This window comes from Meles meles, chromosome 9 (genome assembly GCF_922984935.1).
Source record: "Meles meles chromosome 9, mMelMel3.1 paternal haplotype, whole genome shotgun sequence".
Lineage (NCBI taxonomy): Eukaryota > Metazoa > Chordata > Mammalia > Carnivora > Mustelidae > Meles > Meles meles.
In genome coordinates, this window is record NC_060074.1 from 18,497,441 (window position 1) to 18,512,823 (window position 15,383).

The 15,383-nt window shown below is 40.6% G+C and overlaps 1 protein-coding gene across 2 annotated transcripts in view; it reads left to right on the forward strand.

Moving 5' to 3' along the window:
* CPO (carboxypeptidase O) overlaps positions 1-14,908 on the forward strand; it is a 51,265-nt gene extending 36,357 nt beyond the window's left edge. For both annotated transcript variants that reach the window (XM_046018112.1, XM_046018111.1), the window contains 8 exons: positions 429-528; positions 2,711-2,812; positions 3,747-3,851; positions 4,888-4,998; positions 6,452-6,542; positions 7,657-7,859; positions 13,555-13,639; positions 14,513-14,908. In XM_046018112.1, the coding sequence (XP_045874068.1) occupies positions 429-528; positions 2,711-2,812; positions 3,747-3,851; positions 4,888-4,998; positions 6,452-6,542; positions 7,657-7,859; positions 13,555-13,639; positions 14,513-14,775 (1,060 nt within the window). In that variant the 3' untranslated portion in view covers positions 14,776-14,908. The remainder of the gene's footprint in view (positions 1-428; positions 529-2,710; positions 2,813-3,746; positions 3,852-4,887; positions 4,999-6,451; positions 6,543-7,656; positions 7,860-13,554; positions 13,640-14,512) is intronic.
* Positions 14,909-15,383: the final 475 nt, after the last annotated feature.

Below are 15,383 nucleotides of genomic sequence, written 5' to 3' on the forward strand. Positions count from 1 at the left end.
CCCGATTTCTTCATCTCTATAATGGGGATAGTAAGAGCACCTATCTCAGAGTTTTCAAGAGAAGTAAATGATATTTAAAATTGTGTGAGTGTCTTGTAACACATTTCAGTTCAATAAGTCTTAGCTATTATTTCTTTTACAAATTTAAATGTATGTTTATCTACCACATCTTACTGAATTACCCAGCTTCCTTGCAAGATAGGAATGGCTGTCCTCACCTCACTCTGTTGATGAAGAAACTACCATTTGGAGGGATGCAATTATTGCCCCGGTTCTCACAGTCAGTAAGTCACAAAGAGAAGACTCTTAACACTGGCTTTTCTCCTCCAAAGCCTGTTCACAGTGCTTTCTACCACCTTTTCATCAGCTTTCCAATCCTCATTGTATTCTAGTTTCTTCACTGATTTGAGTCTGACTTTCTTCTGCAGATCCCTAGCACAACCCAGACGAGGGGTTTTGGAAGAGACAGTGAGCCCATGGAGGAGCCTGGACACCTATTCCTATACCAAATATCACCCCATGGAAGAGGTGAGCAAGGACACATGGAGTTTGGTGGTGGCCACAGCCTACTTTAGGATGGGCAAGGGATGGTTCACTGTTAATATCCAGAGGTTAGAGAATCTCAAAATATGAGGTAGAGATTTGCCTGTGCACTGAGTTCAAGGGATTGTAAAAAATCATCTTTTGGTCACCATCATTGAAGATATAAATCCTTTCATATGAAATAAAAAGGCAAATAAATTGAAATGAAAGGAAAAGAACCATCTAGGCAGTTTTGCTCCTGTGAACATGGACTAAAATTAACCCTTATTCTTGTTTGTCAGATTTTTAGCCAGTTTAAGCAGGGCAAGGCCAACGTGTATATGGCTGTGGCACATGGAATGGAGAAGCCTCGTGAGTCAATGACATTTACCTGAAAATGTGGTATTTCTTGTAGGGTACAAAGGATGTAGGCAGTAGGTAGTTTGTTTGTTTGTTTATTTATTTATTTATTTGACAGAGAGAAATCACAGCTAGGCAGAGAGGCAGGCAGAGAGAGAGGAGGAAGCAGGCTCCCCACTGAGCAGAGAGCCCGATGCAGGGCTCCGTCCCAGGATCCTGGGATCATGACCTGAGCCAAAGGCAGAGGCTTTAACCCACTGAGCCACCCAGGCGCCCCAGGCAGTAGTTCTTAAAAGGGGAAATTTTCTTTCAAAGAAATACTCGTATTGTTACTAAGTTGAATTTGGTTATTTTTGAAACTGGATATGGTAAAAAATTAACAACTATACATGTATATTTCTGAGGTGTGTGTGTGACTTCATGCAAAGCTTTTTTGAAGTATAAATTTCTAAACATAGAATCTTTGGGTTAAAGGATAGGCATATCTAAATTTTTATATAAATGTTCAAGTGGCTTTCCAAATAGGTTTACCGTTTATTCTCTCAGCATTTGGGAGTATATTATTATTTTCCATAAATTTTTTAAAGAATGAAAGAATGAATGACACATTCTTTTGTAGCTATCACCCCCAAGTGCTAAAGATTCTAAAAATTTGAACAAGATCCAGGAAGGCCCATGGAAAGCTTAAGCTCTGGTATGGGAGATAGATCACACCTGGCTTGACCACTTGCCCTGTGACCCTGACCAAGACACTTAACCTCTTTGGTCTTTGGTTTCCTCACCTGTGAAACAGGAAGTCAGTACTGATCTTGCAGCTTTTCTGTGACCGTAAATAGAATACACTACACTACTTCTAAGTAAACAACAGATAAATAATTGCTACTGTTGCCCAGCTGTTTATAGCTTTCCCAGGGCTTTTGACACCTTCATCTGAGTCAGCCCATCAAGAAGCATGCACAACACCCATGTGAGAAGTTGTCGTTCTCCTCCTTTGACAGAACTGAATCAAAAATACTCCACTGACGTATTATTACTGTTATAATAATGTGCTTTATCTGTTAAGATGAATGTCAAGTGAGATACTATAATTTTCAAATAGAATATTTATTATCTCAAGTCAATTATGGTTATTTACCATAACCTATTGTATGGCTATTTCAACTATACCGAAACTAAGTGTGGGACTATCCTGTCACGTGTTGATGACTATCTTATGTTTATGAATTCCCTCAGTCCGTTCGTCATTACAGAACCCCACATTATAGACTTCCAGGCGAAGGTATAAGACTCTTCCTTTCCAAGCATGGTGTAAGACTTTTAATTAACTCAACATCGATTCAGGTCTCCTCAAATGAATCAAAATGACTAATTTGGGATTGATTTAGAAACTTCTATTGGCATGTTCTATGAAGGGCGTATCCAACTCTTCTCTAATCTTGGATCCACAGGCATTAGCAAAGGATACTGTTGGGATCCAAAAGGATCCACCCAAATCAGCCTGACCTGAAACTGCTGGCATGATTGGGTACCCATTATTGGGTCCAAGTCCAGAGGTGTGTGGCCATTTGAAGGATATGATGTTTCTGAAGTGTTATCAGTGGATTATTGAAACTATTAATGCTAAATAACTTATTTGTAAAGTTCAACAGAAAATGGGAGGAGGTGAGCACAGTTCATTGGTTTAGTCCTGTACTTTGTTTAGCACACAGTCGCAATGTAGAGCAAATAGTCCAGAGTTCAGTATCTTAATGAGAGAAGCAGTTATCTTAATTAGAGGCAAGCAAACGATTTTCTTATTGATAGCCACAGTCCTTCCTGGCTCTTTCAGATCTATCAGTGGATGGTCCAGATAACTGAGAAGTACACTGGAGTGGTGACACAACATTTCCTAGGAACGACCTATGAGACCCGGCCCATGTATTATTTAAAGGTGAGTCAGAAGGCTGGGAATTACCTTAATTACTTAGTTCACTGCTCTCTGACCACTTATTGTGGACATGTTAATTTACAAAACATGTTCCCAAATTTGAGAGTTATCTAGAACTACAACTATTGGCTCTGAAATCGAATTTACCCAGGAGTTGAGTGAATGATTGTCTAATATGTTAAGCATGGGGTGCCTACCTACCTAATTTTCAATAGGCCATCAAACTCGGAGCTGAGCCAGCCAAAAGAGATATCTAAACATCCTCTGACTAGAGGCATATTTTAAAGAGTAGAATTGGTATATAATAAGGAAGAGTAGAATTGGTATATAATAAGGAAGTAATAAAGGTAGATATACAATCAAATACACATACTTATAAAAAGGGTAATCATAAGAGGGAATGAAGGTAAAAGGTGGATTAGGAAATATGCTGACTGGATTAGGAAAATGGATCAGGCTCTAAGGAAAAATCTCCTTGAATGTGATGGATCCAGTCTTGTCTTTCTCCCAATTTGTGAATTTCTCACTGATAAATGGGTAGAGCCTTCATCAGCCCAGCTTCCATTGGCTTTCAATGAATGGCTGGAGTCCAGGTCATTTACATTCAAAACGGATGTGACTGTGACAAACTTGGAAGTGTTCACGACCTTTTACCCATCAAAGAGAATCCATACTTGCCAGGGTGAAAGAGGAGTGGGTCTTTCTCACTGGAGAGAGGCTGAACTGCTGCACAAGAATGGCACAGGGAGAAAGGAAAGATTGAGTTGACCGGGAGTGGATAGTGAAGTTTGTGTCTCCCACCATCCCTGCCTCATTCTTGGAATCACAGAGTGGAGGAAGAAAGGATCTGTAGGGGAATAAAAAAACTGAAAACTTTAAACAGCAGTTTATGATTATAAGCAATTATTTGGTAATAGAGCACGGATGTCTCCTCCAGATCAGCGAACCATCCACTAACCACAAGAAGATCATTTGGATGGACTGTGGAATTCATGCCAGGGAATGGATTGCCCCAGCTTTTTGCCAATGGTTTGTGAAAGAAGTAAGTGTCCTTAGCTTATAATGGTTATAATGGTTAACTGCCCAACAAAATACCTGTCAAATCTTAGCTATTTAGAAAGCACTCTTTTTCTCAGGTAGGCAATGCAGCTCTCTACTGAGTTATTCCTTCACCCCAAGGGAAATGGAATTTATAAGTAGCTTCACTGAAAGCTGAGTTAGGTATTATGATCTCTTTTTAGTGTATCCACAATAATTTGTACTAGAAGGTAAATAACATATCCAAGTGTAGGAGACAATACATCATGGAAGTCAGAGATGAGTAAAGCCTGGTGCTGTGTTTTTCAGAGAGTCTTGGGCAAATTTTCTAACTCCAGGACCCCTAGTTTTTCACCTGCAGAAGGAGCTTGGAATGGCCGCTTTAGAGGGTCTGTAGTGTAGATGAGGAGACTTAGCATGTGGAAAATACCTAGCTCAGTGAATTGTTATGTATTAGCTATACCCTATAAGATGCTTTTTGTGTTAGTCTTTTCAGAAACCACAACAAAAAGAAACCCACAAAGAGCAGTTCTCAAAGTGTGGTTCCTAGACCAATAGCAATGCCGTAACAGGGAACTTGTTAGAAATGCAAATTCTGGGGGCACCTGGGTAGCTCAGTGGGTTAAGCCCCTGCCTTCAGCTCAGGTCATGATCTCGGGGTCCTGGGATCGAGTCCCGCATTGGGCTCTCTGCTCGGCAGGGAGCCTGCTTCCCCCCCCCCTCCGCCTGCCTCTCTATCTACTTGTGATCTCTCTCTGTCAAATAAATAAATAAAATCTTTAAAAAAAAAAAAAAAAGAAAGAAATGTAAATTCTGGGGCTTCACCTCACCCACCACATTAGACCCAGTGAATTGGGGCAGGGGCGGGGGCGGGGAGGAGAACCAGAATTTGCATTTTGGACAGCTGAGGCAGGATTGGAGGGCAAGAAGGTAAATGTTCCATGTGCAATCACCTCTTATAATTATGTTGAAATTATTAGAAAATTGAAAAAAGACCTCTCCTCAGGAGCATTTAAAATGTTTCTCTCTTAAATTTCCAGATTCTTCAAAACTATAAAGACAACCCAAAGATAGGAAGACTCCTTAGAAACCTGGACTTTTATGTGCTTCCCGTTCTTAACATCGATGGTTATATCTATACTTGGACAACAGTGAGTACATCAAGTGTGGTTGTGGGATAGTCCGTGAACTAGATCTTGACTCGGGTTCATTTTTCTGACCTTCGTCATTGTAGAAACAGAAATGATCTGTGGCCATGGAAAGAAAGAAACCCCATTTGGAATAAAAGTCAACTAGTATTGTTAAGCCAAAAATCTACATCAGGTTTAGGATGGAGAAAGTGGAGGCCCTGTTAGAGTTGGAATCCAGCACATGTTTTTATGTTTGTTTTTGACATATTCCCAGTTTTGCAGCCAGCCTTAACTTTTCTCCAAGTCTACTTCCTTCAAGTTTGTGGACTGCCTCTCAGATTGGTATAAAATTCATATACTACCCTGTAACCACCCAGTTTTGAAGCATGAGGGGGCACAAATGGTGTATAAATTCCAACCCAACTTTCATTTTCCACTGTGATCATTTATACAGGGGGAAAACATCTCTGAAGTTTTTTAGTTAATAGGAAACTGTCTCTTGGTTTACCTGGGTGGCTCAGTGGTTTAAGTATCTGCCTTTGGCTCAGGTCATGATCCCAAGGTCCTGGGATAGAGCCCTGTGCGTCTGGCTCCCTGCTCAGAGGGTTGCCTGCTTCTCCTCAGCTGTCCAATTTGTTATGGTAGTGGTTCTCAAGCTTTATTTTGCAGTAGAATCACCTGGGTGTGGGGAGGGGGCTTGTTAAAATACGGACTGCCTGGTTCTCCCCCTCCCGCCCCTGCCCCGTCCCTCCCCCACTAATGCTTGCTCTCTTTCTATCTCTCAAATAAACAAACAAAAAAATCTTAAGAAAAAAAAAAAAAGAAAATTTCCTCTTTAAAAGTGTCTTGAAAACAGATCACTCCACAAACAAGAACCCCTGTTTCTAGAGAGTATCCATTCCTCCCTTTTCCTTTTTGCTCTCCCAAAAGTTCTTTCTGGGAACCCTTCTCCTGCAGCAACCTTTGGCTCAGGTATGAATCAAATTCTTCCCTCCAAGCTTGTCTGGAGAAACTTGTCTTTATGCTCATCTCCACTCATCAGTCTTCTGCTTCCAGAAATGTGCAGAGACCATCACTGATACACCTGGAACGGCCTCTTTCCATCTGCCAAGCTATTTACCTTTCATCCTATATCACTTGGACATAAAAAATGACTCTCTGAAGCTTCCCCTGATTAAGCAGATCACGTCCACCATGCACTGCTTATCTGCTCATGAGGAAAAGGCCATACTCCCTCCAATTTGATGGTGTACATGTAGGTACACTGGGGTTGGACAGATGTTCCTGTTTTGGGGTGCTGCTAGTCCATCTGTGAGACTAAAAAATATACACACGAGCTTTGTTATGTTAAAGGCAAGTTTTCCCAGACAATCCTATGGACTATTTTTTTATGTTCCAGAGCCACCCACTTATCACCAACACTGTGATTTATAAGACCCTAGAACAGCAGCATTTCTCTGTTCCTCTGTTGCAGGATCGGCTTTGGAGGAAATCCCGTTCATCCCATAATAACGGCACATGTTTTGGGACAGATCTCAATCGAAATTTCAATGTGGCCTGGTGTAGTAAGTACACATTTAGTTGATGACTTGATGAGCAAAAAAATGGAGAAGAGAAGCTAGGACAGAGATGAATTACTAGAGATATAACTTTCCAAAATAAACACCTAATTTTGCCCAGCTCTCTGGACTTCTTGACCAGCGTTTTCACCCTAAGGGATGAACATTATCTATGCAGTAAGAACCAGCAACACTCAAGTGCAGAACCCTTTTCAAGTGGAACTGGCTAAACAAGGGCAAAGAAGATCTAGATCAAAGGGAATATGTTTGAAATCTATCACTTTATTTTTAAATATATGAATTTTCATAAAGAAAAGAAAAAATCAGAGAATTATCCTTGCAGATTATTTTTATAGCAGGGAGGCAGGAGTAAATAAGGCAAACATTTCCTTCTCCTTAAGGCATGTTCTTGTTTCTGAATCTTAACATGCCCTGTGAATCAGAAGCAAATAAGGAGGTAGAAATGGTTAAGAGCAATCTGATTAAAAACCAGATGGTGAGGGTAAAAATTCAGACTTGGCGGCTGTGTGGTCTTGGAAAAATTGCTTCAGCTTTCTGCTTTAGGTTTCTCTTATTTAAAATGTGGGCCATAGTCCTAGCATCCAATCAGTAGGTAGTTGTGGAAATTTGATGAGTTGCCACAGAGGAGGGGCTAACCACTGTGCCCAGGTGCCCAGGGGGTATAGGGTGCTCAGCTGGTAGTCCTAATTATCATCACTTAGAACAGACTACTGTGTCCTTGCAAAATAGCTCGAATGACACAGAAGCCAGTAGGACAGTGAGAGAGACTTAGCCTGACCTCGGAACCCAAGAACTGATTCCCAAAAATCTATTTCAGTAGTAAAAGATAACTGAAAACACCATTTCATTTTGCATCTTCCTTTGTGGGCCATGGAAGCATGGAGGTTGTCTCTAAATCTGAATGTCAGCCCTCCTGGCTTTCTGAGCTGGTCCTTGAATGACTATCCCCATTCACTAATTTAGCCGGAACTAACTTAGACAAGCCAGGGCAAGCCCCAGTTCCATCCACAGGTTGCTCTGAGCAAGGGTAACGTCTTGCCCTCAGTCCGTTCTAAACTGGTATCATGTTCACTTCTTTCTGGTTCTCTGTATATTCCAGGTATCGGTGCCTCAAAAGACTGCCACGATTTAACATTCTGTGGGACAGGACCAGAATCGGAACCGGAGACTAAGGCTGTTTCCAGCTTTGTAGAGAGCAAGAAGGAGAGCATTGTGTGTTTCCTGACCATGCACTCTTACGGGCAGTTCATTCTCACACCTTATGGCTACACTAAAAATAAGTCCAGCAACCATGAAGAGCTGGTAAGACCATAGTACCAGAGGCTTTACAAAAGCCTCCCTGGGACCCTGGCTTTCCTTTCCCCGGCTTCCATTTTCAAGATTTTGGCTCCAGCCCTGCTTTTGTTCTCTCTGCTCTTCCTTATTTTCTTTCTTCTGCATTTTGCACCTTGCCAGACACCTGCTGGGAAGGCTTCAGGTTAAATACTGCTTTACCTACATTAATTAACTACCTGTTTCGTAAAGTGTCAAGTTGGGAGACATCTTAGGTATTCGTCTATAATATAAATGAGACGATTATGTTAATAATCTGCAGGAATGTGCTTTCATTTCTGTAAATTCTCTTGAAGCTCCGTTCAGCAATTATAGCTTTTGAACCGTGCTTTAAAGAACTTGCCAGCTGTTAGTGGAATATGGCATATCTAAAATAACACGGCTAAATAATATCTGCTCTCTTCTCTGCTAAACACAATGCTTTATTTTCTTCTAAACTCTGCTTCTAGTATTTGCTTAGGGATATGTGTAAGGGGAAGTGCCAGCAAAGCCCAAGCCCGGGCAGGGAAAGTGCATTTTGTTACATCCGGGTCCTCTGAAGCTGTGCTTACGCAAGCACGGGGCACAGTTGCTGAAAAGGACTGGTCTCTTTGCCCTTTCTTGCATTTAAGGACAGCAGACACAAATCAAAGGAAGGGTAAATTTAGAATTGTTGGAGTATTTGTTATCTTTTTAAAAACAGTATTTTTTCTATGTTTAATTACTGCAAAATTCGCATAACCTAAATTTCATCATCTTCACCATTTTTAAGTGGACAGTTCAGTGGTGTTACGTATGTTCACATTATTGTGCAACTAATTGCCAAAACTGTTTCATCTTGCACAGTGGACACTCAATACCCACTAAAAACAACTCTCCGTCCCTGTTGCTTCTGTAGACCACCATTCTACTTTCACTTTCTGTGAGTCTTATGCCTCGTACAAATGGAAACATACAGTATCTATCTTTTTGTGACTGGATTATTTCATTTAGCATAATGTCCTCAAGGTTCATCCCTGTTGTATTATATGTCAGAACTTCCTTCCTTTTTATGGCTTAATAATATTCCATCATATGTATGTCTCACATTTTCTTTATCCATTCTTCTGTCCATGTGTATTTGAATTGTTTCCACCTGTGAGCTACTGCAGCTAATGCTTCTAAGAACACAGGTATACAAAGATCTCTTTGTATACCACTTTCAGATTTGGGAGGATATAATTAGAAGTAGAATTGATGAATCATATGACAGTTCTGTTTTTAATTTTTGGAGGAACAATCATACTGTTTTCTATAGTGGCTTCACCATTTTTTATTCTGACTAACAAGGCACAAGCATTCCAATTTCCACCATTTGCTCATCAACACTTGTTATTCTCTGCTCATCTTTTTTATTATTTAGAACAAGCCCCTCATTATCAACAAATGTTGGGATAGATGGAGGTGAAGCTCACTCTGTTCTTGAGGTCATAGAGGCTTGTGGACCCCCCGATTCTCTTACCTGTCCTGTCCCTCTCCTGCTGGAACATGACCTGGAGAACACATGTCTGGGCACAAAAAGAAAAATCAGTATCTGTCTTTGCTGAAGGGACCCCATCCCCCAACAGTCAAGTATCTCCAGTATTACCCCAAAATCTTTCTTGCAGGGTTTTCAGACATTTGTACTATGTGATCATTTTGCAAGATGTGGCAAGAACTAACATTTACTTAGCACTTTGCAATTTATAAAGGGATTTTAGGACCATTATCTCATCTGACCCGATGACAATACAATAAGCTCACTTTGGAAATGTGAAAATTGAGACCTTGAGTTAACAATAGAGAGTGATTATTAGAGCCTAGATTGGAACTCATGTCTTCAACTCCAGAGGCTACATTCATTCAGTCTCCTCATACTGCCTCTCTGCTCAGAAAGGGCATACTACTTCTTGGAGCACCTATCAATTTTGATGACCAGATCACTATGTTCTATTTCCTCCTATTCCTGAGCTCTAGAAATTTTGTTTCCTCAATAAAGGAAACTGCAGAAACAGAAATTTCAGTTGAAAAGTCCAGAACCTGTTTTATTTCCCTGTTCCTGTGGTATTGTAGATGTCCTACCTTCTGGTCAAAGGGATCTGCGACAAATACAACTGAACCACCATAGACAGGCCATTGTAGATCTTTAATGGACCAGGCCTTCCACCAACAGAAAAAAGCAGCCTGTAACCCCTGGTATTTTTTTTTTTTTTTTTTTTTAAGAATTCTGTTCTCTTCTTGGCTCAGGAAAACAGATACTATCTGACCATTTTGCAAAGTTTGTATTCAAAGGTGAGAGGGTCTTGTGCTATTGGTTTTCTGGTTAGAGCACTTTGACCACATCTAAAGGAGGCAAAAGGGCAGGAGAGACCTGTGGTACTAACATTGCCACGACTGGATGGTAACTCAAAAGGTGGAAATGAATGAGAAACCTTTAGAATCGTATGCAGAAATGGGCACATTGAATTGAGACAGGGTACTTCAGTTCTGTATTTCTTACAGTCTGAGGTGCTGAAGAGTTAGCATAAACATTCATCTCCAAGACTTTTCAATAAAAAAGACAGTGTGAACATTTTGCCACCTTGTGTCAACCTCACTGAAGCTAGCTAGCAGGGGTTTTAGGTTCTTATAAGTAAGCTTTGATAGAGTGCACAAAAGACACAGAATCAAGCCAACTGTTGAAGGAGATCTCCATTTTTGGTATTATTTACAACTACCAGAGACTAGTAATTAATCTTTATATATTTACAAAACCAAAAATTTGTAGAAATCATGATAAATATTATACTGCATGATAGACAACTTGGCAATCACTATGTAGGGGAAACATAACTATATATAGCCCTGTTCTAAATTGCTCTGGAAATTAGAATAGCTATAAAAATTCTAATGTTTTAAATGCTGACATTCTTTCCATTTGAACTTCTAGATCCCATCCCAAGCTCCTTCCTCCTACACACATGCCAGGGTCCTCATCAACCTTTTTGTGTGCCTCCCTGTGAATATATGCCTATAGGAAACTCTCTGGGAGTTATTAAGGAGGCTCAAGGTTCTTAGAAATGTAAATTATGTACTACTGGCAAAGGGATTTTTATTATTTTGACTAACATTCCTTTGGGCTGAGAAGAAGGGCAGCAGAGAAGCCGGCTCTCTATGGCTCTATGGTATCGTGTCAAAACGAGAGGGAAGAATAATCCGGAGGTACACCCCTAAAGATAGAAGTCAGAGTCTCCGGATTTTATTTCACCTTGGAAAGGACCAAGTCTCCAAGATAGGGTCACAACTACGTATTTCTTATATACCTGATACTTCCTACTCCTATCACCTTCCCCGTAGTAATTGCTAATGGAATCATTGAAAAAAAAAAATCAAAATTTCTTATAATAATAAAGAAGAGGAAACTAGAAAGACTGTTTCCCATCCAACAGGATGTGAGGGAAAGGAATTATATAGGATAAAATAAGTAAAGGCTGTCAATCAGAAGAGAGAATTAGTTGTCTGGACTGAACCGCAGAAGAGAAAAAAAATGCAAAGAGCATTTTAGGGAAGGAAAATGCAGCCTGGAGCTGGTGCATATAACCCAAGTAAAAGTTAAGGTCCCATGTAGACCAGGCAGCATGGAGTTTCATTAAGAGAAATTGAGAAACACACATTCACACATGGGAATGAAAAATAATTAAAAGCAATTCATGTCTCTACCAGACTTTGAAAGAATTTCAAAAGGGGGTGTAGCTGGTAAATCCTAGCAACTCTTCCCCCCTCCCCGCCTCATGCTCTTCATGTCGCTCACGGATAGCAACTACCCCTGATCTTTTCTCTTCACTCTTCATTTTTATCTCCTTCACAGGATTTATCTCTCCAGAAATCATCTTTCTGATTCTCTTCTCCTTCTTATCATCATTTTCTCTTCGACCTACAAACAGCTCTTATACCTTTTTGCAGTGTAAAAGATTCAAACCAGCTTGATTTCATGCACTCCTCAAGCCCTTCCTACCCATGATGTCATTCTGTCTAACATGAGCCCAGGAACTAAGCTAGACTTAGAACCCTTTTTTTCAGGAAGAGAGAAGGAAGGTGATGGCCCATGACAGAATTCTCAATAGTGAGTAAAGAGGAGGCAAAGCTCTTGAAAATATGTGCAGTTGAATGTTTTTTCTTTCATCTCCACCACACTCAGAAAGTCCCAAGTGCCCTGAGGATACTGCTCACAGCTGCTGTATATGACCTACCACCACTTACACCCTTTTCTACTCTTCCTTTTGAACTTCATCATACCTATCCCTACTCTGCCCAAGCACCACTCTGTGATACCCCAAGATTCAGCTGGACAATGCAAGGAAATGCAGGACAATGCAGGACCAAGAAGCTTTAAAGTTGGGCTCATCACTAGTCAGAAGTCAGGGGAGCTGATGCACCTGCAAAAGCAATCAGGCTACCCTAAGGGGTGGAGAAAGCAAAGATGGATCACAGTCCAGGCAGGGAGTGGTCAAGGAGACTTTTGTGGTGTTTGTGTAAAATCAAAGGGGAAGTAATAGGGAGTCTGGGGTTGGGAATATTTAGAGGAGACTATTGAAAGACTGTTGAAAGGATATATGAAAAAATTTATCAGAAGGTTAATAAACACAGCAATACACTTGGATCTCTCTTTGTTAGTGGCTCTGATCTCAGGAAAAGGTTTTCAGAGAGCAACGCTGAGACATTAGAAATCATTCAGTTCTGAGAAATTTCCAGTGTAGTCAGGTGACATGGTGGTAGATGTGGGGAAGGGTGTAGCTTCCGGCTCTAAAATTCTATAAGCCTATAAAAGATAAGTATTAAATACCTATAAGGAAAAATAAGAAGGGAGTTATAAGAGAAGTATGAACAAAGGACCAAGGTGGGAAGGGCAGGGAGAGAGTGGATTTAGTTGAGGTGATGAGGAAAGGCCCCGTGGAAGAGTCAGCATTGGAAAAATTCTTTTGAGATTAGATAGAATTTCAACATGCAGAGAAAAGAGGTAAGGTATGCCAGGTAGAGGGAATATCTGGAGAAGAGATCGGAGTCTGAGGACAGGGGCATGTCTGGGGAACAGTGGGAAAACTTGAGTGTGACTATCATCTAGGGTAGGATATAAAGAATATGGTGTTGGAAAGGTAGGTTAAGGCCATATTGTAAAGGGTCTGTGAATGTGAAACTGAGAGGCTTGTGATTAATTCAGTGGGCAATTAAGAATAATGCTTTTCAGCAGGATTGTGATCATACTCCACCCAAGTTCACCTGGAATCCAGAGATCGCTTGGGATAAGGATTGGTGAGAGGAAGGGAAACTTACTAGAAGATGACAATAGTCCATTTCAGAGGTAATGAGACTAAAATAGGATAATGCAACTTGGTAACCATTTGAAAGAAGGAGAGTCAAAGGTGACTGCAGGATTTTACATGTGTTTGGGGGAGCATGCTAAGTCAGAAATTTGGAAACCAGAATAGCTTTATTAGTGAGGGAAGGATGAAATTGGGTGTGAGCATGCTGAGTTTAAAGTACAGAAGGCTATCTAGGTATAGAGGTCCAATGGGAAGTTAGAAAGATGGTCTGGAACTCCGGAGATGGATTTGGACAAAATACTCAACCCTCTGGATTGTTGGATTTATTTTTAACACCAGATATCTGTCTCTGCATTTCCCACCTACAGATCCAAGTTGGACAGAAGGCAGCAAATGCATTGAAAAAAAAGCATGGAACCAATTATAGAGTTGGATCGAGTGCAGATATTTTATGTAAGTAGGTTTTTTTTTTTTTTTTTTTTTTTTTTTTGGCCTCTTCAATAGTATCTAAGGCACAAAAGAAGCCAGTGGACTTTGGGGAGTGGAGTGGGCTGGAGAGGGACGGAAGAGTTCCTGGGGTCAACAGGAAGTTATACAAATCAAAATGACCAAGGATAAAAGGGAGTCTGTACAAATCCAGAATTATGCTCTCTAGGGATAAGGTGTGAGCTAAAAGAAAAAAATTAATACCCTGGCTCAGACCAGAACTCCCTCTGGCTTCAGTTAAAAAGAGCTGGCAAGTGAGAAGGTACAGGAGTTAATAGGAAGGACGTTTTCCAGCGACCCTTGGTCAGTTGATTCAGTTCTCAGAGGACCTGTCAGGCTGAGAAAGCAAAGCAGGTGGGACCTGGAGAAAGGATCTAACACAGAAAAGAATTTACTTAAAAGATAGTGCACAGCCTTCCCCCATCCCCAGCCACCACCTCCTCCATCCATCTGAGGACCACCTGGATAATATTTGCATAATATTTTCCCTGTTGCTCATTTTCCTTCTGTTCCCTTATATGTCCATTCACTTGCCTTGTAATACTAGGTTGTCTAGTCTTTGGTTCAGCAGGAAACTTTAACCAAACTTCTGCTATGTGCCAAGCATAATGCTAGATATTCAGGGAGGTGGTGAGGGGAGACAGAGAGTCTAAACAAGATAGAATTCCTGCCCTGTGGGGCTTTAAATCAATGAGAGGGAGAAGACAGCTACCTATGAATCCTTAACATGAAAAAGTTTACTCATGTTCTTGCATTGGAACTTTATTCCCTGAAATAGACATAGAAACTTGTCCTTTCCCAGTATAATTTCTACCTCTCCCTTCGTGCTTTTGTTTGTAGATACCACATCAGGGTCTTCAAGAGACTGGGCTCGGGACATTGGGATCCCCTTCTCATACACGTTTGAGCTGAGGGACAATGGAACATATGGATTTGTTCTGCCAGCATCTCAGATACAGGCCACCTGCGAGGAGACCATGGAGGCTGTGCTCTCGGTCCTGGATGATGTCTATGAGAAATACTGGGACTCAGACAGTGCTGTAAAGGTGACATCGACTGCTATGGTGCTGGGCCTGCTGGTCGCCTTCATATCTGTTCTCTGAGTGTATCCTACCCAGGCCGGCTCAGCCCCAATCGTGAGAATGTAGCTGCAGGGAAGGTGTTTGTCTGGAGTTAAAGAGGAATCAGGTATTTCAAATATATTTTCCATTTCAATAAAGATGAATCATGTTTGCATTTTCAGGTGTGTTTTGCTGGTAATTAATTTTTTTTTTTTAACTTTCAAAGAGTGTGCTATTAGTTGTTGATACAACAATGGCACACCAAACCACTCTAAAGTTCAGTGACTCGTGAATCTACAGGTCAGCTGGGAAATTCTGCTGATTTTGGCCCATCCATTTTTATGCATCTGTAGTCAGTTTCAGGGCAGCTACCCTAGGGTCAAAAGATGTTTTTTTCTTATCTAAATTTTTTAAAAATTTGCTCATTTTTTGGAACCAGGTTCACATTTAATTTTGTATTACTGAATTAGTAGCAGCATTCAGAAGATGTTACGTAATCTTTCTAGATAGCCATTCCTGGCTTTATTTATTTAATATTTAATTATTTAATTAATTTCAAAAATCCTTTTTGAGAATCTGCTAGGTACATTTTGCTAGGCTCTAGTGTTACTGTGGTGAATAAGATAGACATGGTCCCTATCCTCTTGGAA